The sequence below is a fragment of the Patagioenas fasciata genome, chromosome Z, assembly GCF_037038585.1.
Source record: "Patagioenas fasciata isolate bPatFas1 chromosome Z, bPatFas1.hap1, whole genome shotgun sequence".
Taxonomy (NCBI): domain Eukaryota; kingdom Metazoa; phylum Chordata; class Aves; order Columbiformes; family Columbidae; genus Patagioenas; species Patagioenas fasciata.
The window spans coordinates 67,995,791-68,023,303 of NC_092560.1; the positions used below are offsets into that span (position 1 = coordinate 67,995,791).

Genomic DNA, 27,513 nt, shown 5'->3' on the forward strand with positions numbered 1-27,513 from the left:
TCTTCCAAATTAGGCTAATAAGCCTCTTTTAATCATTACAGACTCCTCCTTCCCTAGGACAACAACTTATTGCTTTATCACCAGCAGCAACTGTTTTCTCTCCAAACTGAGCTATTTCTAAAACACTTTCAGGAAACTCTCATGGCTGTAATTTGGTCTAAGAATCGTTATTACTTGTCTACATAGCTTCTCCACATTTTAAATATTAATCGCACTAGCATCTTTGCACTGGTACCTTAAAAAACAATGTTGACTCCTGGTTGCAGGCCTTACCAGTGTACTGAGAAACAGGCTCAATTTGTTGAAGAAAACAATCTTGCAGGTTCCCCACTTCGGCAAGTGTTCCTCCAGTCACCAGCTTCAGCTCATCTAGTGCCTCCTGGACTCACAAGAAAAACAAAGCTCACAATTTTTGTACAACTATGGAAAAACACGAAATATAAGACAAAGCAAATTAATTTTTAGAGAGGTTGTCCAGTTCCTAAGAGTGCAGAGGACCTGTACCATCCCCTTCAGGACCACTGACCACCATCTGATCTGTAATAAAATCCCCAGTCTTTGTCTTGCAGATTTTCACATAGTTGTGGCTTTATTTTGAACTTTTTTTTTCACTATTTCAATTCATACGATCTCACACACCAGAAAGTTCACATATTTTTATATTCGGGGCACGTAAGAATTATTTTTGTCATTGCTGTTGAACTGAATCCAAAGCAGTCTCTTTTCTACCCTCAAACACATCTATATTCATGTCAAGAATGTGGGCACCTTACTGATTCTCCATAAAAAGGCTCATCTTCAAGTCTGCAATGAAACAAAGCAACAGGGCAACCTTGGTGGCAGAATGCCTTTGCACCTTGTAATGCGTATTTTGCATTAATGATGATGGAAGATACTTGTGCAAGATACTGCTTACATCAGACAGCTGATACGAAGATGACAAGAAGGTATGACAACCCCTGGCTGGCAGACAGAGGAAAAAAGCTATTGCAGTCCAACAGACCATGGTGGGACTCTCACACCACGTCAGCCCTCTTCTTTCATCTTTTTAGTCCATGTGGCTTATCGTGGAAAGGAAAGCCACATGCACAGGCAAGGGTTGCTCATACTGAACAGCTGTAAGAAGCTGATGAAGAGCTGCTCCTACCTTCAGCTCAGGCCTTGTAAAAAGTGCAGTTGCCAAGAAACACCTGGACTGAAGCAAGGGTGGTAGTAATTACTGGGTTCAATCAAGCTAGGATTTTACCTGTTCCATAGGGAACTTATATTTATTTCACAAGTTAACACTCAAGCATTACTGAATCACCATTGTACAGAGCTTGGCTGCTGGGAGGGCTGAGGTCTGGACTCAGTGATCTGAATGATTCTGGTGATCCCTTCATGTGCTCACCCTGCTCACAGTTCTTCCACTCACCTGTGGCTTCTCCTGGAAAGTTCGCAACTCTACTGCTGACGACCTCAGAGAAAGTGCTGAAAATGCCTTTGGCACGTCCTGAATGGCCCCTACTTGCAGGCAGTCCAGATACAGCTCCATTGTGCTCGATCCCTGCTGCAGGCCACTCAGCCACAAGATGACAGCATGAGGTTTCCCATCAGCCAAGTGGATGTTGCTGAAGATCACAGAATTCAACCTCCCATCGCTCTTCAGGTAGCGCAGCACAACTAGTACAGAACACACAGCAGAGCTGTCAGAGGGCAGCCGATAACCCAAGGCTGATCAAGGAAGATACTACAGAAATCTGCAATTGCTCTGGCATTTTTCCACATCAGCTTTTGTAAATGTGTCCCATATGCAGATATAAATGGTAATAAAAAATGGGATATTGACCCTCAGAGTAGGATTACCAGGGCTCTTGCACAAATGCCCATTTGCAAAGCACTGCTGCTTGCAGAGCGTTTTCCACTGCTTTGTCCAGGCCTCTCTAACTGCCTTAACCAACATCACCTTACAGGGGTATGACATGCTAAAATACAAGTGGTAAATGTAAAGGGTGCAGTGGACAGCCTGCAGTCAGCACTTTGGCAAATACATTTCTGATAGACCTAGAAATACTCTGCAACAGAAAGGTACACCTAGAAAAAAAATCAGTTTCAGCAATGGATATTGCATTCAGTGAAGCCATCTGACAGTATATCAAAATGCATCATTAAAGAAATCAAAGGAAGCATGATTCCAAGCCAATGACCTGCATTTCTCTGTAACAAATGGCAAGTAAAACCAAAATATAATTCAGAAAAGAGATATTCCACCTAAGGATGACTAAGCCCCGTCTCAGCTCTTTAAGGCATTAGTGAACGACCTACTTCATAATACATACAACAAATCCTCATTTTATGAAGTAAAATGCCCCACCAAAAAACGCAACAGCAGACAAACAAAACCTCTTACATGCTGTGTAATACTGAAAAAAAAAAAAAAAGTCTCTTTCCTAAGAAAATTAGACTGGTAAGCAAGGATCTGCAAGCTAAATCTCTTAGATCGGCTAGCTAGTTCTCTCCACAAAATCTCTCCCTGGCTCTCCAAACACATATCTGAGGAAGCAATGAGCTGAGTGCCACTAGACAGTGTATAACCACCCTACAATATCAGACAGAATTAGTTCCAAAGACCCCACTGGTCACCAGCCTACACGTCCCTTATTTCCTGATGATGACAGGAGCCAGGCTGCACAAACACCGGGCACCCGAACAGTGAAGTGCTGGCTCTTGCAAACATGTTTGAAGTTCACAGAGGGCTGCTACTGCTGCATCAAGTGAGGGCTCAAAAATACTCTGACCTTCAAGGAACACCTACATTAACATGAGGTCAAACAAAAATTGTGGATATAGCAGAGGAAAAACTGTTATTAGCTTCAGAGCTAATAACACCTACTGAACTCATCCCATTTCTATTCATTTCACAAATTACCTTCCCATCTCTCAAGTACTAATGTACTTTGATGCTATCATACCTCTGCTGGTGACCTTCTGAGTTAACTGTGTACATGTTCCTTACTATTTTTCTAATTCCTTATTCTAAAGATTCAAAAAATCCAGACCTACACCAGAATAAACACAACAGAGTATGTCTACACGAGTGCTAAGGTCCCAGCAGCTGTGATCAATATCAGGAATGTTTTCACTGCTCTCTACGTCAAAACACTGCCAGAGTTGAGATTTCTGCAAAGGTACATAAGGTCACCAGTAACTTGCTAAAAGGTAGCATTTCTTGGCAAACTCAAAGATCTGGCAAGACAGAGTATGCTGCAGACATTTTACTTATGCAAGTATTATGAACACCTGGTGGTATGAAAGCAAGGTCTTTGGATCTGGGCCCTGCAATCGGTGCAACCAAATGCAGCACTAAGCTAGAGAAGGAAAAAGGAGGTGGTGGCACGGACTAGAACAGACCCTGCCAGAATATTTTCAGGATAAGGAGTAGTCTGGCTTGGATGGGGGATCAAGTATTCCTTCCTCAGTCAAAGCCAAATATCCATCTGGTAAATTAGAATAGGCTTTTGAAGGGAGATTTTGCTGGACCACAGTCTCTGACTCCTTAAGATTTAACTCATCAAGCCCCTGCATTACATGTTTGCCACTAGGATACTCTACACTGACATTCATCAAAATTAGTGTCTCATCTGTACTGTTTAGAAAACAGATTTTCAATGAAACCACCAATCCTAACAGTAAATATGAACTGTTTCACAGAATTGTTAAGTTACATCATGTTTAGGCACTTAGTGCTGTTTGTTCCATAAAAGAATCATTTAAAAAGGATAAGAAACCCAGAGAAGCTGTTTGCCTCTGAAAAGCACATTAGTCTAACCAAAACAAGTTGATCAGTTGGCCAGTAATTCAGATCTGTGTTTTAAAAACATCTAGATGTTATGACCATTTTAATATCAGGTATTCCACAACAAAACCAGAACATGAGCAAATCATTTGGAACACTGCTCTCAAATGTGGCACTTTAAAGGATAACTAAGGACTGCTGTCAGCTACTTAGATCAGACTTAGGTGCACAGGTAGAAATACCACACAGAGGAAGCGCTATGCACATATGCACCCTCCTAAAATCATAGATATTTAGACCCTGCATTTACTAAGACGTCGACATTGGCTCACCACTTAAGTGATAATCTCCAGTCCTGAGAGGATCACAAATAGCCCCCACACTCCATACTTCCAGCTCACATTATGAACTCCTAGATGCAGTTTAACTTACTGTATGAAGGAGCTATATGGAACACTTAACGCTTCCAGAGAAACCACATGAGAAAACACTGCCTACTACTTTCACACTGCCATGTCCCTTAAACAAGGTGTTTTAAAATAATAAGGAAGCAAAGAGACCTCCACGGAACAGCCTGCTGTGAAAAGCCTCCCTCTGTCTGATCAGTCCTTTATAACAGGTAGGTTACAGACGCCACCCATCTACTCAATACTGGTCACTCAAAGAAGGAATTTCTTCATGCTGCCTACCTCTATGCCATCATCCTGTCATAGACCTTCCTCATATACAACACTAGCATACTAAGGACAAAACCAAAAGAAGCCACATAACGTTCCACTTCGAAGTCTCATAAGTCTGTATGAGTAACCATCAGGCATGCAGGTATTCTTGAAAATCGAGAGAAGAGTTTGATATGTATATAGATATATTTGTGTGTATATATATGCACTCCTATATGTATGTATAACATTCCCACAAATAATCATGTGTGTGAGAGGGAAAGACTGAGTATGCGTGATCTATCATTTATTCAGCAATTAGGTAAGCCAGCGTTAGGAATTGTATGACACCTACTGATAAGGCTGTGTGACCATGTGTTACCGACCCCCAACACACACAGAGCACGAAAGTTCTTATTTCCTGACCTCAGAAAGATTTTGGCAGACCTGATAAAACCACCAATGCTTTATCTAACTCATTCCTCTATGTTTCCCAAGTGAAAGGTGTGCTTTTCTTCAGCATATAGAATAATCTTCCTACGTATAAACTGAAATTTCTCAGTCAGGTTTCTCAGTATGCAGGACTCAGCTGCCTGATTACAAGATTGGCAGAAGCAAATTATCTGAGCAGTGGTGAAGTCAATGGAGCAACAATAATTCACATCATTTGACGGTTTTTCACTGAACCTTAAAATTGCAATATATCCTAGATTTGGTCTAGAGATTGATGAAAGCTCTCAATTTCTAAAAGTCTGCTGAAGTTCCTACTTTGACTCCTGATCAACTAATTTCAATAAATGGACAACAAACACTTTAATTCACCCAAAATCCTGTAAGTGCTACGAATGTTTGTCATGCATAGTCACATCTAAACTCCAGGGTCAGCAGAGCAAGAACTTGCCTTTCATATGCATGAGGCAGCATGTGCGTGTGTCCCTAACATTCCTAAGTAATATGAACCAGTGATTGTCCCAAGGGGAAAAAGAAGAAAAAAGAAGAAGAAAAAAAGTGACTCCTGTCTCCATACTCCATTTTTAGCTCCTTTCTCAGCATTGCTCAAAGTAAGCGCCACGGCAAAGTGGAGATACCAGCTGATTGTCAGGTCAACTTCCCCCACCCAGGAGAGAGCAGCATCCAGCCAGAGTGGGAAAGAGAAAAGGAGTGGAAGGGGATGTAACCAACACTTTTATCTTGCAAGGGAGGGCCTGAGTGGTGATAACATGCAACAGGAATGACTCAAGCACATAGGTTAATCACACAGTTTTCAACATCTGTGACACACCAATAACTATAGATCTAACACTACTTTTCCCTTACACACTCCAAACAACTCACCTTTATTCATCCGTCCCATTACTGTAAATTCAAAATACTTATTATTTTCAGCTGACGAATACAGGCCAAATACAGTGGCCGTGCTCTTCGGCTGGAGTTTGAATGTTGAGAGCAAATACACATCATCCAGCGTAGAGTCACCAAGTGCTTGTTGCAAGAAGTTCGTTACCATTCTCTTGTTGGCATAAGGAAGAAGGTCAAAAACTGAAAAATAAGCAAGTTTCAACAGAAATTTAAATATAATAATGACCAAAGAAGCATGTAGGCTGAAGCCATCCATTGGAGATTGTACGCCCTTTACTATTTCCATATGGATAATTTAAAATGAACCCAAGTTGCCCTACTAAAATAGAAAATACGAAAACAAAAATTAACAATACAAATACCATCTTTAAAGATCACCTATTCCAATGCCCCTGGCAGTGGCTTAAGCAACGTTACCTAGTGAAAGATGTTCCTGTCCCATGTCAGGGGTGTTAGACTACATGATCTTTAAAGGTCCCTTCCAATCGAAACTATTCTATGATTCTATCAAAATATCATATAGATTTTGTTGCAACTGATTCTCTTCCAGCAATTTTTTTAAAAAAGAATTGTCAATAATTCATTAACAAAGAAATATCTAGTCTTCAAATTGAGGTACTCAAATATTTTTAGGGCAGATCTCTAAAATTCTTCTCTTCTTAGGATGCACTTCAACAGAAAGCTTTTTATCTTATTTCTGCTTTCACAAATTCAGATGCTTGTCTTCACACTTCGAGTAGACTGAGGATCCAGCATTAACATTTTCAGATGGATTTCCACTGTACTTATCCTAAGAACCATTTTGATGGCAATTTCAGGGCACCAACTAAAATAGTAAAATGCCAGGTAAGCAATACAATGTTCATAAACTCCTTCTCACTTCATTGGCTTCTCAGAAGATACATTATATACAAAAGACTCATCTTTCCCTTCCAGTACAGATAACAATGAAAGACAGAACTGACAAAAAAAGAATAACCCTGAAGGCATAGTGAAAGCTGTTTCAAATTTTTAATATTTACAGAATGCATCTGCAAAGAGTCTAACATTATACTCGTACATATGTCAGCTACCCAACTGAAACACTGCAACAAACAGCTCAGGTTTTCCTCAATATTCCTAAATCCGTGATGTCTCCAAACTCAATAAACTATTCAACTAGTTTTCTTGATAATCTCCTATTTCAACCCCCTACTGTTCAAACAGTGAATGTATTATACCCTTCCAATGAAGTCTGACAAATGACTATGCACGAGTGTCATTTAAATACAATGGCATATCTAGCCATTGTACACCACTGCCACTCCACAGGCTTAACAAAGCTGGGCTGTGCTTTTCTCCCAGACCAGCACAATCTTGTAGAGCTGCCACTGGAGAAGAGCCCTAACACCATGTAGAGAGCAAAGGCACAAGGCAGCACACTGCACCTTACCTTGATTCAAGCCCATGGTTGTACCACTAAGTGTAACTTCGAAGGCCAAAAAAATGGTGGACAATTGCAGATGAGTCTTTTCTAGCCAGCACAAGCTCAAAACTGTCATTGTCAACTACGGTAATGGGGCCATCCTACTGATACAGTGTGTTTCCACAAGCTACAGGCAGAAGGAGACTAAGGAGCACTCAGAGGACAATCACAGAGCCACACAGACCTACCCACAGCCATGTGGGAAACCTTGTTCCCTTATATTAGCGCCTGGGTCTCTGCTGCTTCCATTGCTCATTCTGGAGCATCCATTCATCTAGACACTAGTGTAATTTCCGAAAAAGGACGTATTTTTTTCCCTTCATCTCATGAAACCATTGATATACAGATCATCACTTCCATCTGGTCCAAGGATCCCATGGCTCTGCTGAGAGTTCTCAGGACAAAAAGAATCAGGACCTTGATTTGGATGCACTTGTAATAGTTTTGTCAAACAACTAGGAAACACATATGAAAGACTGACCTGGTCAGAGGACTTCTCTTTCATTCCGTTCAGACTTACAGCATCACACTGAAATCAGTGATCCAGACAGCAGAGGCAAAAAGCTGGATATTTCATCATGCTTAGCGCACAGATAGCAAAGCAATTGCCCAAGCAAGAGACTGAAACACAAATCACTACTCTGTACAACAGCATTTTGCAGTTAATAATAATCCATAAAATAAGAGCTGTGTCTTCTCAGCCAGAGCACTGCCAATACAGTACTTAAGTTTTTGACAGCACAAAATATAGCTATACATTTTGTCCAGTCCTGCTAAGTCTATTGGCTGATTTTATCTCAATTCCCATGAGAGTAATTAATCTCTGTCAAACACTTAAAAATGGAGGAGGAATATTATAAAAATAATGACTAAACAGTGGCAAACGTCTGCCTAACCTTACGGAAAACATTTATTGAAATTTTTGAAATTTGCATATTTAAATGAATGCTCAAATCTGTTTGGTAGTTGCATTCTATAAAGCACAGGGCCTCAACCAGCAGATGCAGTATGTGATCAGATCCATCCTTCAGCAAAAATTAACCACATGCTAGCAAAAGTGGCTATCAGAAGAGGAATGGGGTTATGAAAACTCATTTTACATCCTTAGTAGACCTGGCAGAGAGAGACAGTTTTTAGACCTTGCAGAGACAATTGCTTGTTTGGAAGGAACACGAAAGAAAGATCCACATGGATTTCAGTTTTCATTTTTAGAAGAATCTAATATTTTGTTTCTGTGCCTGGAAAGGCAGACTTGAAAACAAATGGATATAAAAGAACTGCCAAAGCTGAAAGGCACAAACAGCTGGTTTCAATCCGCACAGCACAAGTGAGCGCTTGGGCATGCCCGGAGCGTGACCGAGCAAACCCACTGGGCTACACTGAGCCCACTGGTGAAACAGACCAGGAATCCTCTCCCCTGCACACTTTCTGTTATTTTTAGAAGGGAGCTGCTCACCTTCCTATTGAAATGCTAAAAAGGGATCAACTACACCCTCAGACAGCAGAAACCGCTCTTTATAATTCCTGCCAAAAACACCAAGGCAGGCTCTTCAGATGGGAGCTAAAAAACGTGAAAGGAAGCCCTAAGAGGAAGAGGCATGAAATTAGTAGCACAGGAGAGAACGGAGATCAGAGTAAAAGACCATTTCCTTCAATTCTGCCCCATGTCACACCAGCTTTTTGAGACTCCCCAAGGTTCTTTTTGGATCACAGCTAACCACAATAATAGTAAATGTAAACACTGCTCCACTGCTGCTCAGCACTTTTCAAGATAATTAACGGTGACTTAGACACCTGGAGTGAAACCCTAGTCCTATTTCAATGTTTTCTGCCTGATGTTAAGAAGGTGAAAATTCCACATGCTGAAGAGTGGGGTCTTCCACTGGCTCCTCCTGACAAGCTAGAAACCTGTCTATATTTTTTAAAACATGGCAATACACTACTTTTGAATGTAACACTTTTCTGAAATATTTTTACATCAACAAGGACTTTAGTAAAGGCTTTTAGAAATCGAGCTAAATTAATCTGATTGGCTGTCTTTTGGATCGGCTTCACTTAACTAAGGAATAACCGATTAAAATGTCAAACATAACTTTATAAGACAATGGAGGGGGTTAAACATGCAGAGAGAATCAGAAGCAGCTTTAAGGCTCCTGGAGCGGCACCAAATTGCTCAAACTGCTGCACTTAGTAGCTGAGCTGGTCCCGGTCCCAAGCTGCTACTGGAGAGCGATACCACTCACTTTATACAAGCTCACAAATAAAGCAGCTCCTGACTTACTATGTGTGTAACATTGCCAAAGTAATGTTGGTTTTAGAAGGTAGCTGTTTTCCTATGCACTTTATGAGGTAGTTTTCACAACGAAATTTTGTAGCTTACCAATTCACTTCTCATTTATGAGAACTTAAAACTGAAAAAGTGCTGTTCAGACACGTCCAACACACCTACCAGCATCCTTATAAAACCAGATCACTTTTTGCGGATTTTAGGAGTGCTGGCTGATGGAGCGGCTACGCCGCGACCTCCTCCGGTTCCCACCGCGAGTCCGGCGGGGCAAAGCTCGGGAACAGGCGCCCGCGGGACCGGAGTAGCCCAGCGGTGGAGCGGCCGCTCTCTGTGCCCCCAGGCTGCGGCAGCCGCGGCTCCCCTCGCACCTGCAGAGCTGGCGATCCCCCAGCCCCCTTTCGCTGCCAGCACAGGGCTCCCGGCAGAGAGGTCGGGACCCTGCAAACCCAACGCCGTCCTGAATGAGAGAGGGGACAGAAACGTTTGCTAAACCAAGGGGGCCCTTACCTCGGGGGGCGGGCGGGGCGGCGCGGCCCGGGCACAGCTGCAGGGCGAGCGGCAGGAGCAGCAGCGCGGCGCCACGCTCGCACCCCATGGCGGCCGCGGGCCGGGCAGGGCGGCGGAGGACGGCGCGCCTCTCCGCTCCGGGTCCCGCCGTTTAACGGGGGCGGCCCCAGGTCCGGGGAGGGAGAGCGGCAGGCGGCAGACCATTGGCCGGGGCTCCCCTGGCCCCCGCGGGCGGGCGGGGGCCGCGGCGGGGTAGGGCCGTTCCTGCGGTCGGGGTCCGCGGTGGGGCGCGGCCGCGGGTCGGGGCGGGGGCGCAGAACGGAGCGAACCGTCGGGGCCCGAACCGGGAACGAGCAGCGTCCGTGGGAGAGCCCTGGCAGAGCCGGAGATCTTGCCGAGGTCCAGCAAAATCAACACCTGTCGGGATCCCGGCTGGAGCCTGCCCTTTGAGGAGCCATGTGAGCTGAGACGTGATTAATGGCATTGAGTTCAAAACGGACAGGGGTGCACTGGTGTGTAGGCTTGGTCTTGGTAGCGATTTAACTCACCTACTTTTCCTAACTGAAGAGTGTCACCAAAACAACTTGTGCAAAGCATATCATCTGCTCCTCCATTTCATTTAGAGAGCTCAGGAGCACTAGGAGAGCTCAAAATTAACAGACTGAGGGTACTAAAAAGGTTGTTTGTCTTAACAAATCACTAAACCTGATGACTGAACCAAAGTCAGTTTTTAGAAAAAACTTCTGCTTTCAACTACAACAATTTTCAGTATTGTGTGTGGCCCTAGGATTTCCCACTGTTTCTCTTCTACTCCAGGAAACTCCAGCCTATGTGTTGCTGACATTAAGAAATAACTGGAGCAAGTGAGAAAGCCCTTTTGGGCCTCAGCGACTGTTCAACCAGTTTCCTCCATGCCCATGGGAAACCACCCATAAGGCTGGCCACTCTGCTCCCACCATGCAAAGGAAAGGGTCTCCCACAAGACCCTGGTAGAAGAGCTGCAAGGCACTTCTCCCACTCTGGAGCTGGCAGCATATGGTGGGCTTCCCAACCTGCTGCATGGTCCTCTTTGTCCTGTGCCTCTGTGTGCACCTCAGCCCCTCCGTCACATCAGAAGAAACCCAGGAAGCTATGGCTGGCCCCCTTGCAGGTTGCTAACACAGTTCGAATAGCTGGAGCTGTCCGATATTATTTACATCATAAAAAGAAGGGCAACAATAGGAGGAAAATTTTATGTGAAGTGAGAGAAGTAGTGTTGACTAATGTTCAGTCATGTTGGACTTGGTGTATGCAACTAATGAGCACCACAGAGAACAGCCCTTGGGGGGCTCATTGTGTGGGAGGCAAGACACAGCACGCCGCGGGGCTGGGGCTGCAGAATGCGCTGCCAAGGGTCTGCCTGAGCTGCTCCGCTGCCACACAGTGCAGGGTGTGGGCTCCTCTCCAATGCAGGTGCAATGGGACTTTCAAATACCTTCAGCTGCCCTATATTCACATGCCCTTTATTTGGCCTGCATGCATGGTATATACCCTATAACACATCCTGTTTCTTAGCTTATTTGTGTAGCAGTGTTGACCCACTCCTTTAGTTGCTCGTTTCTTTCCCTGCCCATTACCAGGCTGGAGGGTGCTCCCTCATATCTGCTGTGTCCCAGCTCAGGACTGTTCTTCCTCTTTGCCCTGCTGGTCTTACATATGTGTCTCCACACAAGAAGTGCCTCAGCATCACTGCCACCATCTGTACCCCTGCAATGGAAGTGACAGGATGACGTGGTGGTGTCACCGGGTGGCAGAGAGCTACACAGTGTAGTCAGAAAAACAGAGCAGCAGATGCAGAGTGCTATGGAGCCAGGGAAAAGAGGGAGGCTGAAAGGGGTAGAGCAGGAGGCAAGGACATGGGACAAAAAAAGGAAGAAGTAAGGACTTGCAGTGCCACAAGCTGCCTAGAAAGAAGTCTGAGTCTAGAACTAATCCTTGACCTAAAGGATGGAAACAGCACAGATGCTACAGAGGTTAATATGTGGACCGAGAGCCACACCAATGTTTCTTTACTATGTATTAAGGAGAAGTCTTTCATCACCTGTGGGAAGACGATATTATTTGTAGTGCTACATACTCATTAGTGTTAGATTTGTGAGGGCCATATTTTAGTTTTGCTCTACATCTGCTAATTCTTTGTGGTTTTTCTCCAAGAATGCACATGGAAGCAATATTTTGCAAACAGAGCGTGCTGCATAATACAGTATAACAGAAGGGAATCAGTTCACAATGTATGTAAACAGAAACTTAAGTCCTTGCTTAGATAAACTTAGCCAGTACACATAAAGGACACTGCAATTTTTCCAGCTTTCATTGCTATGCTGAGTTTTATTATTGGAGTATGTTACAGACTGAAGGGGATTTTGTGCTCAAGCAGAACCTTCTTTAAGGGATTTTCACAAAGTATAATGTTTATCTGCTGTCTGGAAAGGGCTATTTGACCTTCTAATTGTCCTTTTCAATAAAAACAATGGAATACTAGCTATTGCTTTTACACTTGTGTATCCTCTGAAGTACAACTGCAGCTTATCTAACTGGAGGTTAATATCTTGGGCAGGTGTCAAAACATTATCAGGAAACTTTCATAAAGCCAGTAACATTTCATAAGGAGGTTTCCTACAGAAATTTATGACTATATTTTTTTTATATAGGATCTGCAAGTAAACCTTAGCCATTAAAATATTTGTTCTGCTTACTTTACGTAAATCAGTAAATTTCTAAGCATACAGAATATAGAGACACTGTCAACATTATAGATTTCGCTTTACAGAAGTGTCCATGACTTGTTCAAATTCCAAATAATGGGATAGGGAAAGCAGAAAGAAATTCCTGCTGCTTAATTCAGTTTTCATATTTTGCTCCTAATATGCTTCAGGAGACTCCCTGTTTTTATGGAATTATATAGATGATTAAAAATCAAGATTCATGGGCAATTAACACAGTGATCTTAATGCAAGTGAAATATCAGCTCTAAAGCACATCCATCCATATTTAAGTCGACGGTTCTGGGTTTGACCTTGCCACATTTTCATAAAAATTTTGTTGAACATAAGGTTTCAAACACGGGTTTCAGAAGAAGCTTTGTTTTTTCAGAAACACAAATTGAAGCCCCACTTTTTCCAGTCAAGGCATATATCCATTCTCAATGCAGCTATTTACTTCTCATTTACACTAATAGGAATTCCACTCAGGCAACCAAGAGGAAAAAGTTCCTGAGGAGCTTTTGGATGGGGGGAGGGAAGATGCAGATAGCCTGTTTTTCCCTCTGCCTTGGCTCTGTACTCCACAACAGCACAGAGACTAATTGAGCCCTAAGGAAATGCAAAGAAAGTTTACGCTCCTATTTACTTCTAAAGTCCTCTTGCACCGTGCCTTGCTAAGAGCCATAGGCTGGCTCAACCTTCTTATAGAAACAGCTGTTTGGGGCTACAGCTGTTTGGAGCCACTCTTGCCTGCAGACCTTGCACATCTCAGTGAGGTGATTGCATGGTGAACAGGCCAGAGCAAAGTACCTGGAGAGACTGACTAGAAATTAGCTGGTCCTTGTGGGAAGGAAAAGAAAAGAAAGGTGTCATTAAGAATACATACTTTCAGTACGTCTTTGCAGGGAGAAATGTTATGTAGGTTTTCGTTTTGATTTGGTTTTGGTTTTTTATTTTGCGCTGTTAGCATAGCTAGTGGTGTGTTTTCTGAGGAAAAAAAATTGGATACGTGTTTCTTCTTTTCTCCCATGTTCCTTGTGAAATGAAGCAGAATGATGTCAGATCTGTGTCATAGATTTTTATCATGACACTTTACAACACAAATTTCGTGCTGATCTGAAACCACCTGCATCATCGCTGTGCGTGGAAGACCTAAATACGGGTGGTCAGTGCAGGGCGATTTTTCTTTTGAATCAGCATGTGATATTTTTTCTTGTGTGGGCAGGATGGAAACATTTCACTTCAGTAACATTTAGGTATGCTGTGGCATGTCTGCAGGGAAGGATGGAAACATTGCACTTCACTTTAGTACATTAGGTGTGCTGTGGCATGCCTGCAGGAACACTGAAATATAACAGCTGACACCTCGATGCCCTTAATTAAAGGTCCACAGTAAAAAGACCCGCATTTGAATAGGTTTTCATTATAACCTGCTCAAAACTGGTACCATATGGTCAAGAGTTCCTTATTTTTAAAGCCAAGTTGCTGACGACTGCTCTCAACGTTTGATCAAAAGCCAAATTTTGTGCTCCTGTGGAAAGTCACAACAACGATGCCAGAGAGCTGGCGTGCGGCCATGCAGGCGCACAAGCCACAGTGTTCCATGAATGAAACTGTGCCCTTGTGGCCAGGAAGGCCAATGGCATCCCGGGGTGTATTAGAGGGGGGTGGTTAGTATGTCCAGAGAGGTTCTCCTTCCCCTCTACTCTGCCCTGGTGAGACCACACCTAGAATACTGTGTCCATTTCTGGGTCCCTCAGTTCAAGAAGGACAGGGAACTGCTGGAGAGAGTCCAGTGCAGGGCAAGAAAGATGACTGAGTGGAGCATCTACCGTATGAGGAAAGGCTGAGGGAGCTGGGTCTCTTTAGCTTGGAGGAGACTGAGGGGTGACCTCATTAATGTTTATAAATATGTAAAGGGTGAGTGTCACAAGGATGGAGCCAGGCTCTTCTCAGTGACAACCAAAGATAGGACAAGTGGCAATGGGTACAAACTGGAACACAGGAGGTTCCACTTAAATATGAGAAGAAACTTCTTCACAGCGAGGATGACAGACACTGGAGCAGGCTGTCCAGGGGGGTTGTGGAGTCTCCTCCTCTGGAAACGCTCAAAACTCGTCTGGACACATTCTTGTGTAACTTCATCTAGATGTTCCTGCTCCGGCGAGGGAACTAGATGATCTTTGGACGTCCCTTCCAATCCCTAACATTCTGCCATTCTGTGAAGTGATGGTGTCCCAGGGCGGGCGGCGTTTCCTCAGGGGGCAACGGCTTCATGTCGCCGACACGCCCTCCCCTCAGCGACGCCTCCAGCGGCCCTCGCAGCACTGATCGGGGGCAGGACGCCCCCCTGCCCTGCCGCCCGCAGACCCCTCGGCCCGAGGGAGGGCGGTGGCCCCTCAGGCGTGCCCGCCCCGCCGCCGCTTTCTCCCGCCCCGAGGCGCGGTTGGGGGCGCTCGGGCGCCGCCATGCGAGGGCAGCAGCGGCGAGCTGCTCGGGCCGGCGCGAAGGGCGGACAAGATGGCGGCTCCCATGGAGCTGAGCTGCTGGGGAGGCGATTGGGGGCTGCCGTCCCTGCACCCGGAGTCTCTCACCGTCATGGTAACGGCCGGCGGCCACCACCCGCCCCGGGAGGAAGGGAAGGGAGAAGGGAGGGACGGCGCCCGTGGGCTTGTCTGCCGCCGGCACGGCTGACCCACCGGCTCTTAAGCGCCGCCGCCGAGGGGCGCGCCCGCCCTTGTCTCTCCGAGGCCGGGCCTGTGCGGGGCAGGGGCCCCGCCGGTGCCGCCGTGCTCAGCCGGGGTGGGAGGCAGCTGGGCTGGCAGTGGGGCCCGGCGGGGAGGCCCCGGCCCTTCCCCCGCGGACCCTGCGTGTTCCCTCCGGAGTCGCGGGCAGCGCTGCGGCCCCTTCCGAGGGCTGCCCGGCCCCGGCCGCCGCGGCGCTCCGAGGAGCGCTGTTGCACTGCACACCCACCGGAGCGTTCGCGTCTAGCCGGGCCTCAGCGCCCGAAGCTGTCCAAAAAACATCTGTCACTTTTCTTACTCACACTGACTCGATTTTTCTCCCTGGAATCTTTGTTTTAGGCTTATGCCAAATTTTCTGGTGCTCCCCTGACAGTGAATACTATAAATAACTCTTGGAGAGTTCCGAAAGGTACAATCTCTGCAGTTTTTATTCTTTCAATCGCAGCCACGTTATACATGCAGGTTCCCATTTCTGCGTTGTTCCAGAGTTTTCTTTGGTTTTGTGTTCATGAGTGTAACCCACCCCAGTGAAGACTACCTACTTTCACAGTGCATCAATAAATGATTTTACAGGAGCAAGTGTGATGAATTTGTGACAGTAAAATTATGAAAGACATAAATAAAGTTCCTGAAAGGACACTTTATTAAAATGTGTATGGGTGAAGCAGTCAAGAAAACAGGGGTGCAAAGTACATACCTGTTTCTGCCAGACAGTCTAAATTGATGGTACAGTGACAGCATATTTTTAAGCTTTTCGCACTTTGCATATTAATAATGATAATAACTGGACTCGTGTATGGAAACAGTGTTCTTTAATTGTATATAATTTAATGGGCTGGTACAGCTGGAAGTGAAATGTGAGCCTCAAAAAGACTTGCCCCAGGTGGGATTTTTAGTGCTATGCTGAGGTAGAGAGGTTGGCTCAGAAAGCGTGACTTAACAACCTAGTTGAAGATAAAATGTGAGAGAGGACTTCTTTGTGTTGAATACTTCTACACATTGCTTGGCTCAGCCTTTAAGTTGTTGTCTTGGTGTGTTCCAGACAGTTAAATCACTGCAGGGTAAGACTACTGTGTAATTTACACTTACTACATCATCAGTTTAGGCATTACTGTATCCATGCAAAAGTCATGCCTTTGACTCTCGCTCTTTAGTGTGTTGTTTTCTGTTAGCAGAAAATACCAAGAACTAGCTGCGTGTACTTGCCAGAAGTTCAGTGGATTTCTTCATAGCCCAAATATGTAAAATCCATTAAAAACCCCAGATCCAAATACTATTACTGATGATTGATCCTTTTATGAGTATTTTGCAACACAGTCATGTTAGGATTGTTGTGGCAGTTTTGTTATGAATATGCTGTAAGATAGCCCCGGTTAAAGAGATGTTACACTCTGTGGTCTTTGATCTTGCAATGTGATGAGTGAAGGCTGACCAGTAAGCTTCTGGCAGGAGGCAACTACTTGGTTCTGTAGTAATTCATGGTTACGCAGTGGTAGCTCGAGCAGTGGTTGTGGCAAGGCTAGAGAAAACAGGTGGTTAAAATGGATTTGTAGGAGAAGGGCAGGAATAAATTGCAGTGAGGGGAAGGAGAGGCCCAGAACTGAATAAGTTGAGAGGACAGTTGGATTGGGTTGGAATTGTCTGAAGACGAACATCTGAAATCCAGACAAGCAGCCTTGTTCTCAAAGTATCAGATATCTAGCAGAAGACATTGGATTGAGTCTGATTTATGTGGTGCCTTTTTAATGTGTTGTTATTAGCGAAGGCCACAGTACACTAAATAAATTTGACAGGCAAATTCACTAAAAGAGAAATTTGTTCTTAACAAAACCAGGACAGTCACCTTGGTGGGACTCCCTTGCTATGTAAACTTTAGTTTATGTGCATGCTATGGAGAAAAGGAAAGCGGATGAAGTAACTGATTGCTTTCTGGTTATGTTAGAACTCATCCATATAAATTGTCTGTATTATTTATGCCTTCAAGGAGATGTACCAGTCCTGATATCAGAAGACATTGTTATTTCTCAGCCAGCAAAAATACTGAACTTTTTAAGAAAGCAGGTAGGTCTCTTTGAAAAGATTTGTTTTCTCTGTCTTGTAGTGACTCTATTTGTCCCCTCTAGATGTTGATCTAGGATTCTGAGAATCTGGAACTCAGTTTAAACCCAATGCTTTCCTGTTTTTCATACATGCATAAGAATTGCAAAATAGTGGATAACAGTTTTCTGTTTGAAAGTTTGATTGTTGCTTATGTGAAAGATTTAAAAATAGGCACAAGAAAACTGTTGATTGAAAAGGACAAGAAACTGGCCTTAATTGATCAGTTTCTCACTGAGCATCCTACTCTTAATTATGACAGTTTTAACATCGTTATGGCTTTGCAGGCCTAGGGTGTAACAGTTTAGGAAGTGTGGTTTTAACTGCTTAAATGCATAATTGTCTGCTAGTACTCTTTTTTCGAAGGATAATACATACAGTGTTGTTTTTAATCTATGTAGATTTTCTATAGCTTGTAGCATAAAAATGTCTGCAAGTATTTCTTGATGCACAATATGTTATTGTGTAGTCAACTTTTGCTTGCCTTTTGCAAATCTATTGATGTTTTATTCACAAAGAAAAAAGCTACCCAATTTCTTCTTTTCACAAAGTATAAAGATGTCTAATAAAGCGTGGTGTCATCTTTTGATTTCTAAGATTGTCCTCCAGCTCACTGTTCTGCTTTTACATTAAAAGTTCAGTCTTTGCATGGTCAAGAAGATTATCTGATGAATGCCATGTTAGTGAAACTTTAAATCTTTGGAGGGAGGAAAACAGAATCTGAAAACTCTGCATTTGAGATGGGATCTTAGACGGTTGTTTTAAATTCAGGAGTTTCACAGCCATTTGAATACCAAAGATTCCTTAATGCTGGGGAAAAAAAAGAAAAAACTATTTGAGTTAAAGCATAAAAATAATATGCTTGCTTTTCAGATATCTATCTAACAAAGATGAGCCTTTGTTTCTAAATTAACAAAGTGAATTGCCCTCCGAAAAACTAATCAACCTTTTTAATGTACCTTAAAGGGATTCAGTATCAGAATTAAAATCTCAGTCAGCTGTGACTACGTTAATTTACCTGTGCATTTGGTCCTTCATATTGTTAGTATCCCGTTTCTAAACTTCTAGCGTGGTAATTAACAGCAAAAGATGGGAATACTTGTCTTTTTTTTATGATTACATCAGCTTAAGTGCTAGATGCTTCTTCAAAAATAAAGATAGAGACTTACCAGAGGTTTGCTGCATGCCTAAGTACTGAAAAATTTCCTCTGTATCACTGGAAAGTTGCTTGGAAAGCAGTGAGAAAGAGCCAAGAGTTATTTTATGAATAGGAGGACCCAAAAATCTAAGAATGGGAAAGTGGAAACGGGAGAAGGAGGGATGTTTGACATAGCTGACTTGAAGTGTGAAGAAATTCTAGTGAGCACATGCTCTATCCCAAAAAATGTTGTTTTTACTCACTTGATAGCTGTTAAGTTTGAGGCAACTTTGGGTTGCATTGATTATCTTTTTGGAAAGTTCTGTGTAACACTATTCATAGTATGTATCTTTTTTAATTGATAGAAGTATAATGCTGATTATGAATTGTCCGCAAAACAAGGAGCTGATACACTGGCATATATTGCACTACTTGAAGAGAAGCTGCTTCCTGCTCTGGTAGGTATTGAGAAATACTTTATAACAACCAGAAATTCTGGATGTGAATGCTACAAGAGGTGCTCCACATGAGAGACATTAAAGTCTCTCAGTGATAGTCCTGGCTGGAACATATTTGCTTTGTTAGTCCAGTTTTGGAAATACTGCCTAGCAATTTCTGAAAAGTAAGGAAATGTGTATGTTTGGGATCTGAAGTAATAATAATACATTTATGAAAGAAATTTTAAAAAGCCACCTACAAATGCTTTTTCTTTTTGATGCTTTTTTGGGAAACGGTACCCTGAAAACAGCTTATTGTGGCCGTTTTTTGTTTCATTTGATTCTTTTGAAAAAACTTTGAGTAGGATGTGGTGTGTCTAATGTGGGGTGCACAACTGTGGAAGCCTTTTGAACTGTTTGGTTAGAACTTTTGAGGAATTAAAATACCCATCAATAGTTTCATTTTTCATTTCTAAATAACAGATGGGCCACATGGCCTCACCATATTAGTCTACGTTAGAGATATAAAAATACCCATACACTGGAACTCTTGAATAACTTTGGCTTCAGTTTGTAAAGGAAAAAATATTCTGACCAAGTTATATTATAGGCTATCTTCTTCAGCTGACCCACAAGGTTTCAAATTAGTAATTTTAAAATGTACTTTATTTTAAGATTTGTATAAAAATTTTAAAAATATGAAAAGTTCAAACCCGATCCTGTATGTCTGCAACTTTTTTTAATGTATTTTCTATGTACAGTGTGTGTATGTATATATACACATACATAGACATGAGTGTGTATGCCATTTTATGTGTGTGTATATAGGTGTATGTAATATCTTTGTTGTTTCTATTTAGCTGTTTCCTTAATTATATACTCCTACACTCAAAAGGATTAGTATAAACCTTTATGGAGCCTGATTGCCTTAAATTATAATAATTCTTGGCACTTATGCTTCTCGAACAGACATCTTACACATCAAGCTTTTAAGAGATGTGTACTATTCTTACTCAGATTCCAGTTGTGTTTGTCATTATGTTGATACAGCTGCACACTTTCTGGGTTGAGGCTGAAAATTACTCCAGTGTGACAAAGCCATGGTTTGCCTCAAGAATTGCCTTCCCACTCAGTTTGTATCTGCCTGGAAAGATGTCCAGGGAAGCGCTGAACAGGATCCTGCTGACCAGGGGCGGGCCTCCACTTTACAGTCTTGCTGAAGTGGAAGCACAGGTACGTGTTGTGTAGTAAAGGCTTTGTAAGTTGGTGCTGTCAGAGACAAGAACTGAAACAGTCTTGCAGCTCTCTGTCAGTTATGAACAGTGCTGTATGTTCAAGCCTTGCTACACCTTAGGGCTCTTAAACAGTTTTGTGTCTTGTCAGATATACAGGGATGCCAAGGAGTGCCTAAATCTCCTGTCGAAGAGACTGGGAACATCTCAGTTTTTCTTTGGAGATATGTGAGTGTGATTTTTTTTTTTGTGTGTGTGTATGTGTTATTAATGACTAATAAAACAGGTTCCACATGACCCTGTGAACACTTAAACATTTGGTTTTTTAACCTGCTAGAATGTTAAAAGTGCTAAACAGTAGTTCTATGTCTCACCCTCTGCTTTTAAGATAAATCTGAATGAGTGAAAGGCACAAATGCCATTTTTGAACTAAGGCAACATGGTGTCTCCCTTATCCTGCACTTTTTCACAGAGGGGCAGATGTTGCCCACAGCTGCCAAGAAAATGTGGGGTGCTTGATGAGATAGTGTAGTGCTAGACAATGCAAGTGGCTGAGTGTCACTTGCTGTGCTTGTATGTAGAAAAAATACTCTTAACCGTGAGGTGTTACCACTGCCCTCATGAGAGGAGTGTGTAGGGCCAGGAATGCTCCTTTTCCTGTGGTATGTGCACAGAGCAGGAGGCGAATATTGCCTCCAGTGTAGTGCCAACAGGTCCTAAAAAGGATGATCTTCTGCTTCTTTAGCCATGAAGTCAGACCACTTCATGAGAGAGGATCCTGTCTGCCTCGCATACAGCTTGGCTTTTGTGGTGCCAGAAGTATGTTTCGGAGTGGCTTTTTTATCCATGTATATGGCAGCATGACTAGATTTTAGTGCTGAAGTTACTGTTTCAGCTTGCCAGCATGGCCCTGGTTCAGAGGTGCTGAAATCAGTAGATAGTCTGTACGAAGCATTTACCAGATCAATATGGAGAGGGAATGCCAGAAGAGCTTATTATGTTATGTTTGACATACACAGAAAATGGTTATGTTGTAGAGGTCTTAATGTCTTGCCTCAGTCACTTTGGTTTTTTGTTTGGTCACTCTTTTCAGGCCTACGACCTTGGATGCCTTTGTGTTTGGTTTCCTTGCACCGATTTATAAAGTGTGCTTCCCCAGAGTACAGTTACAAGAGCATTTGAAACAGCTTCCCAATCTGTGTCGATTCTGTGATGATATTTTAACTTTCTACTTCAGGTTAACTGTCTCAGGTAAGTTGTGTTTCCTTTCCCCCATTTGTCCTGTATGGTCTTGTTTGGTTTAGGACTCCAGGGTTCCATCTGTGAACAAAGGCAGAATTATATTTTATGTAGTTTTTGCCAGAGCTCTTCTGGGGAAATGGTGAAGGAAGACTTCCAAAGTTGTGCAGAAGGGACTGAAAATTAAAAGCAAGGGTTAATACTCAGTCTCTGTAAAGCATTGGCAAAATGCACCTGTATCTGCGCTATGGCTCGTGCTTAGCACTTCTGTTTTTCTCACATGGAATGTCTTAACCAATTCTTCTTATGATAAAAATGCTATGTGAACTTTCTCTCCAATCTGGGTTTATTTTTTGAAGGACTTAAAGGCTTTTGTAAATATCTTTTCACTCTTCCTCTTTCTGCCTTCACTCTCCAGGCCATTCTCCGGCTGGACAGGATACAGCAGATGCTAATCTGCGGAAACTCACACAACTTGTAAATAAGGAATCCAACTTGATTGAAAAGGTTACCTTTGCTTCAGTCTCTAGTTTTCCTGCTTCATTGTGGTTTTTGCAGATATTCTTGCATGGCAACTGCAACTGTGTAATGGACATTTTATTTTAATTGCTTCTTTTCTACTGAGTTACGTTGTGTAGAGAGGCGGGAAGAATATTATGTAATTTGAAAGGAATAATTAATGAAGCCTGGTACTTAAAAAGTATTTTTATTACAATCAAGAGAACATTGTCTTGCAATTGCGCATACCAGCGAAAGAAGAGTGTCTTTCCTCAAGTGTACTTTCCAGCAAAAGGGAGGCTGAATGTATTGATCAAAACTCGGCAATGGTCCTGCAAGTTAAGACCAATCGCCAACCGTCCTTGCTTCCAGCTGAGCGCTGCAGTCACTAACCCACAGTCACTCTTTCTCCTGCTTGTTCTACTTCCAGCTTCTATTTCTTTATATTCTTTGTTCCTAAGGCTGTTACTCAGCACCTATCAAAGCTATACAACTTATGTGAAAAATACTGGTAAAGAATTAGTCTTCTGATGCAGACAGAACACTTTAACTAGAAGGACAGGAGGCATTTTTTCTTGAAAAAGATCAGTATGTGAAATAGACCATTAACTATGATCAGCTTCTGTAGCATTAGATATTGATTGTATCTCCTCTTTGTGGTATTAAAGTGTGGCTGTGGAATTTTTAATGAATCAGTTACATAGGCATTTGTCAGGCATGATTTAGGTAAAGCTGATCCTGCCTTGTGGAAGTGGGATGGACTGGATAACCTCTGGGGATCTCCCCTGTGCTGTCTTCTGTGATTCTGTTTATTCTGTATTAAACAGACTCTTTTTGATACCGCATTACACAGAGGACATTAGATGGATTTCCAATGAAAATGTAAAATCTTTATATTCAGAGATTAATATTAACCTTGTTTTGAAAAGGTCTTCTCATGAGTTCTTTTTATTAAATACGTTTTGAAATCTGTAACTGATCTAACTTTACCCAGCACTTCTAGAACGCTTCTGATTTCAAAAAGGTTTGTTCTTGAAGGTGCTGAACATGCAAAAGCATCCATTGATGTTAGCAGTTTGAGTTTTGATGTGCCTTGTAGCAGCTTTTGGCTATTATACTGTAGTAAAACTTTGACCTCTTAGAAGAAGGTAGCAATGTTTCTTTCTTTAGTAATCTTGACAGAATGATTTGAGCAGAACCACATCTATTTGTGCTGGGTTTGATGCACCAAATGCAGATAGAATGAATAATAACTCTAACACAAGCATATATTTGGGAGCGGAAAGGAACCAAGACATCAGTTTTGCCTGGGCTTGAAATAACAGGGTGAAAAAATACCCCAAACCAGTATTAATGGTGGCAGCCCTGACAAATAAGACTAATCGTATGATCTGTATTCTACTGTTTGCCAGATCCGGCTCTCATTATTTCTCTGCAGATGGACGACAACCTTCGTAAGAGTCCTCAGCATCCCCCTCGAAAGCTAACAACGCTCAAGCTTGCTGCAGGTGGAGAAGCAAGCAGTCCCTTGAATCGTCTGTCACCTTGACAGCTTTTGTTGCCCATACACGTGTTTGCCTTCAACTCTTCTGAGTGCCACAGCACATTTTTTCACATGAATGTTGTTTTGCAAGGGAAGAATCCACTAAGGGGTACAAGTAAGGAAGAAATACAGCTTTACAATCTCCTATCTACCTGTTCTTTTTAGAAATTGCATATTTCAGGCTGGCCACACACTAAGCTGAGGCTAAAGCAAACAAGAGGCTTATTCCTGCAGACGTTAGAGTGATTTTGTACTGCATAATTTTGTCTTTAGCCTAGCAGAAATGTTGACCAAAAGTTAAAATTCCACTGACAGAATGTTCACTGTTATTTTATTTTGTGGCTTTTGATTTTACTGTAATCATGTTACTATATGTGAGCGGGTATACTCTGGCATCTGTCTGAAAATTATGAAGTCCAGTTGCAAAATCAGTGAAAAGGCTGGTAAAAAAATCAAATGTTACCCTTCGTGGTAGCTCATAAATGAAGAGCAATGAGAGGAAGTTAATTTTTTTTTTTTTATTTATTGTACTGTCATGAACACTCTTGGGTCTTGTGTTTTAAGGGTGGTTGTATGTTTGAAAAACTGTCACGATGTACTTTGAGGGGGATTGTTGAAAAGTGTGTACACTATGTGGAGTGCGATGATGTACAGTACTAACATTTCACAGGTACCTGGTATTGGGCGTGTGTGAAACAGGCTTAGCCTATGCACAGGGTAATACCACACTCTGCAAAACTGTTAAGTCGAAATCACAGAGCACTGGTAGTGAGATGGAGGGGTTTGGTTGGCTCCTGTCACGACAAGAGACTTGACTAGCAAACATACTGCAGCTCAGCATTGAAAGGAACTGGTTAGGGTTTTATAAGAAAGCTGATGTAGGCTTTTAAATTTGTCACGTATGCCTTTGAATGAGTTTTGTCTTATTTTCTTATGAGCACTACAGTTCGTCCAAAAACTAAAATAAAAAGTCTAAATTTTTATTGTTTGACAGTCTAGTTCAGAGTTCTTGCATCTCTGAAAACTACAGAACATTGCAGCGCATATTTCTTCTGTTTAATTGAAGAACTTAAATCTCATTATGTTTTGTCTTAGCAGCAGCCTTACCCATTCTAGAGACCCAAGAAATTTGTTACAAGGGAGAGGCTGTTAATTCTTTGCTTACAGTGTATCAACAGATGTTCATGAGTAGGTGTAAGGAGACATAGTCAAGGAGGTTGGCCAAAAAGGCAGCACTTGGGATGCAGAATTCCAGTAGCTGTATATATGGGGATAACTATTCGTGTTTTTTGTTTGTTTTCCTGGCCAAATCAGAGTAGTCTTTCAGCTTATCTTCAGCTACTAGTCACGTTTGAGATATATAGATAAATTATTTCCTGTTTATAAAGACAAGACTGTAGATTGTGTACATACTGTACTTGCAGACTCGATATGTAAGGAATGTAATATCTTTAACATTTCTTAATTGTAATTGAAATGTTTGGTTTCTAATGAGCACTTTAAAATAATGTTTAAGCTTTATGCTCTTACTAGAGTATTTGTTGCAGTGATTTGAAATTAATCTAGCTCATACGCATGATAATTGTATAAACCTACAGTCCACTACATGCAAAAGTAAGTCAAACGTTTAATATTTTTATCGCCTGTATCTTGGTAAGGTTTAAATGAGATCAGGTCACATGACTTTTCAAAGTCTTTAATTTATAAACGTGGCTATGGGGAATATGCCTTAGTTGTTGCTTTTGTGAATATGTACACTCAAATCTTTAAAATATCTTTGTAAAAAAAAGTTGTTCCAAGATTAAAATTTTGGAATTTTAGTGGAGTTTTGGTAGTATTTTTTATGGGTATTATCTTTTTAAAAATATTTGTCTTTTTCCTTGTGAAAAGCTTTATCTTGTCCATTAAAAACAAACAACAATGAAAGACACCCAGCACGAACAGACCACAACAAACCTGCTGTCTGCTAGAACAAGAAATTTAAACAATATGGCATATTGATGAGGTCAGATTTTAAATTTTAATTCTATCTCTTCAGTACCAATCCTTTCTTTCAACACAAATGCTTTATGGAAGGGGAAATGGGGAAGCACAGATTTTTCTGATATTGCTGAACATGAGCCTTGGGCTGCATGACAGCAAAATTTTGACAAACCAGTGACTGAGTAAGTTAATGGATTGGAAGGCACTGGTGGGGCCATGAGGCCATTGTGTGCAACCTGCTTCCCGTGCAGAGCAGCTGGCTGTGGTATGTGCTGCAGCTCTGCAGTCTCAAAATAATGGGTTCTTTGTGTGCGTGCCTACAACGTGCAATTTCAGTATATGTCCCTGGGTTTCCCTTGTCTTGCTGCTATGGGGGCAGCAGGTGGGCCCCCTCCTCTCTGCCCACCCCTGGAAGGGGGTGGCTGGGAACAGACTGTTCCCTGGAAGTGACTCATCCAGCTTGCGGAGCTCTCCTTTGTGGAGGAGGCTGGCGGGTGTGGGCCGGGTGAACCACTCGCAAGTTGCACATTTAGCATCCCTGCTCTCTGGCAATCTTGTGGTTAAAGTGCATCTGTAGATGCCTTTGGGGCTATTCTGAGTCCTTCTGTTAGCTGGTTGTAGGAATGTGTATATTTCAGAAGAAATAAGTTGAAAATTGTTATGAATGAATTGCTACAAATGTGGTCTATTTAACATTTTCAAGTTAGCTTTAAAAATGTCTTTTCCCCTCTCTGGAAATGATGTTACGTTAGGCTTTTATGTACGCTTACACATTGGTGAAGTCACATTGCTTTTGCTAATGTAGTTTAGCACTCCATTAAGAAAAACACCTGGTTGTATTTGATTCCTAGTTAAAATGGTTTCCTGACTCACTTGAGTACGTTTATTCTCTTGGTTGATATTATTCTTGGCATTGTAGTAGGAACCATTCATCATTCATAATGTTTTTTGTTTGTTTTTGGTTTTTTTTTTCACCACACACAGAAAGGCAGACCAGCTTCTTATGTTAGCCTGACAAACCACACTGTAGCTCCAATCTGGCTGGTCTGTGCTGTTGACAATGAGTTGTCCAGTCACTAATGTACTTAAAGACCAAGTTGACTCCCAAGACACTACATAAAAAATGGTGCTGTTTCTCAGTACCAACATCCAGTTTCACGAATCTTGTCAGTCTGTTGTTAGTGGTTAGCCTGTTTCAGCAAAAAGCTCCATAATGCAGCTTAGTGCTAACCCCTGCCAGTGGGATGATGGGTTTTTATGCGCTTGCTGGAGCACCAGTGCAGGACCAGGCTGTTCTGCAGAGCAGCTGTTATTAGAGAGCCACACAGAGGGTTGAGATGGTCAAATACCAAAGTGCACAGCCCAGAGCTTTTGGCTTAGCGTCCAGCCACTGTCCTCATTCAGCCCTAACTGTGCCGCTGGAAAAGACACTCTCGTCTGCCCACCTGGTCCAGGTATTTCAGTCGTCACGATGCTCTGTGCCGTGTTGTAGGGAGCTGCCAGGTGTGTGCCCGCTGAACAGCAGCTTTAAACAGCTTCAGCCCATTAAGCGTTTTGCCCCTGAAGCTGGTGAGGGAACACCCATGGGCAGCTTTGCCTGCAGAGCTTGCGAGTGCTGGTCCTGGTTTGGGAAGGTAACAAGTGGCTGAGCACAGGGGGATTTCTGGGTGAGAGACGTTCTCCTGGCCCAACCACTCGCCAGGCATATGCCCACATGGTATCTGGCACACAGGCCTCTTGGCAGCTCTGCCATCCTGCACCTATGTGAGACCCAGCCATGCAGACATGATGATGATGTGGGGCTTAATC

At 42.6% G+C, this 27,513-nt stretch overlaps 2 protein-coding genes across 5 annotated transcripts in view; one reads left to right on the top strand and one right to left on the bottom strand.

The window, feature by feature from the left end:
• The window catches only part of THBS4 (thrombospondin 4), a 38,014-nt gene extending 27,812 nt beyond the window's left edge, over positions 1-10,202 (bottom strand). The window contains exons 1-4 of the mRNA XM_065860856.2: positions 10,053-10,202; positions 5,770-5,973; positions 1,415-1,662; positions 274-379 (exon numbers count right to left, since the gene is read on the bottom strand). Coding sequence (XP_065716928.1) covers positions 274-379; positions 1,415-1,662; positions 5,770-5,973; positions 10,053-10,140 — 646 coding nt within the window. The 5' untranslated portion in view covers positions 10,141-10,202. The remainder of the gene's footprint in view (positions 1-273; positions 380-1,414; positions 1,663-5,769; positions 5,974-10,052) is intronic.
• A 5,033-nt stretch (positions 10,203-15,235) lies between these two features.
• On the top strand, positions 15,236-25,541 carry MTX3 (metaxin 3). 4 transcript variants are annotated; one of them, XM_065861407.2, is made up of 9 exons: positions 15,236-15,394; positions 15,877-15,946; positions 17,522-17,598; positions 19,138-19,230; positions 20,260-20,442; positions 20,593-20,669; positions 21,535-21,692; positions 22,099-22,187; positions 23,591-25,541. In XM_065861407.2, the coding sequence occupies exons 1-9, from the start codon at positions 15,314-15,316 to the stop codon at positions 23,663-23,665; spliced, it is 903 nt and encodes a 300-aa protein (XP_065717479.1). In that variant the 5' UTR covers positions 15,236-15,313; the 3' UTR covers positions 23,666-25,541. The 4 variants fall into 4 exon arrangements, with proteins under 4 accessions (XP_065717479.1, XP_065717478.1, XP_065717480.1 ...); XM_065861406.2 differs by having other exon boundaries at positions 15,238-15,394; positions 23,617-25,541; XM_065861408.2 differs by lacking the exon at positions 22,099-22,187 and having other exon boundaries at positions 15,238-15,394.
• The last annotated feature ends 1,972 nt before the right edge of the window (positions 25,542-27,513 follow it).

Bases quoted from the DNA above. Each gene is read 5' to 3' on its own strand.
- MTX3 (XM_065861406.2), top strand. From the start codon at position 15,314: ATGGCGGCTCCCATGGAGCTGAGCTGCTGGGGAGGCGATTGGGGGCTG. The intron at 15,947-17,521 runs GTACAATCTCTG...TATGCCTTCAAG, and splicing joins CTCTTGGAGAGTTCCGAAAG to GAGATGTACCAGTCCTGATA. The intron at 22,188-23,616 runs GTTACCTTTGCT...ATTTCTCTGCAG, and splicing joins AATCCAACTTGATTGAAAAG to ATGGACGACAACCTTCGTAA.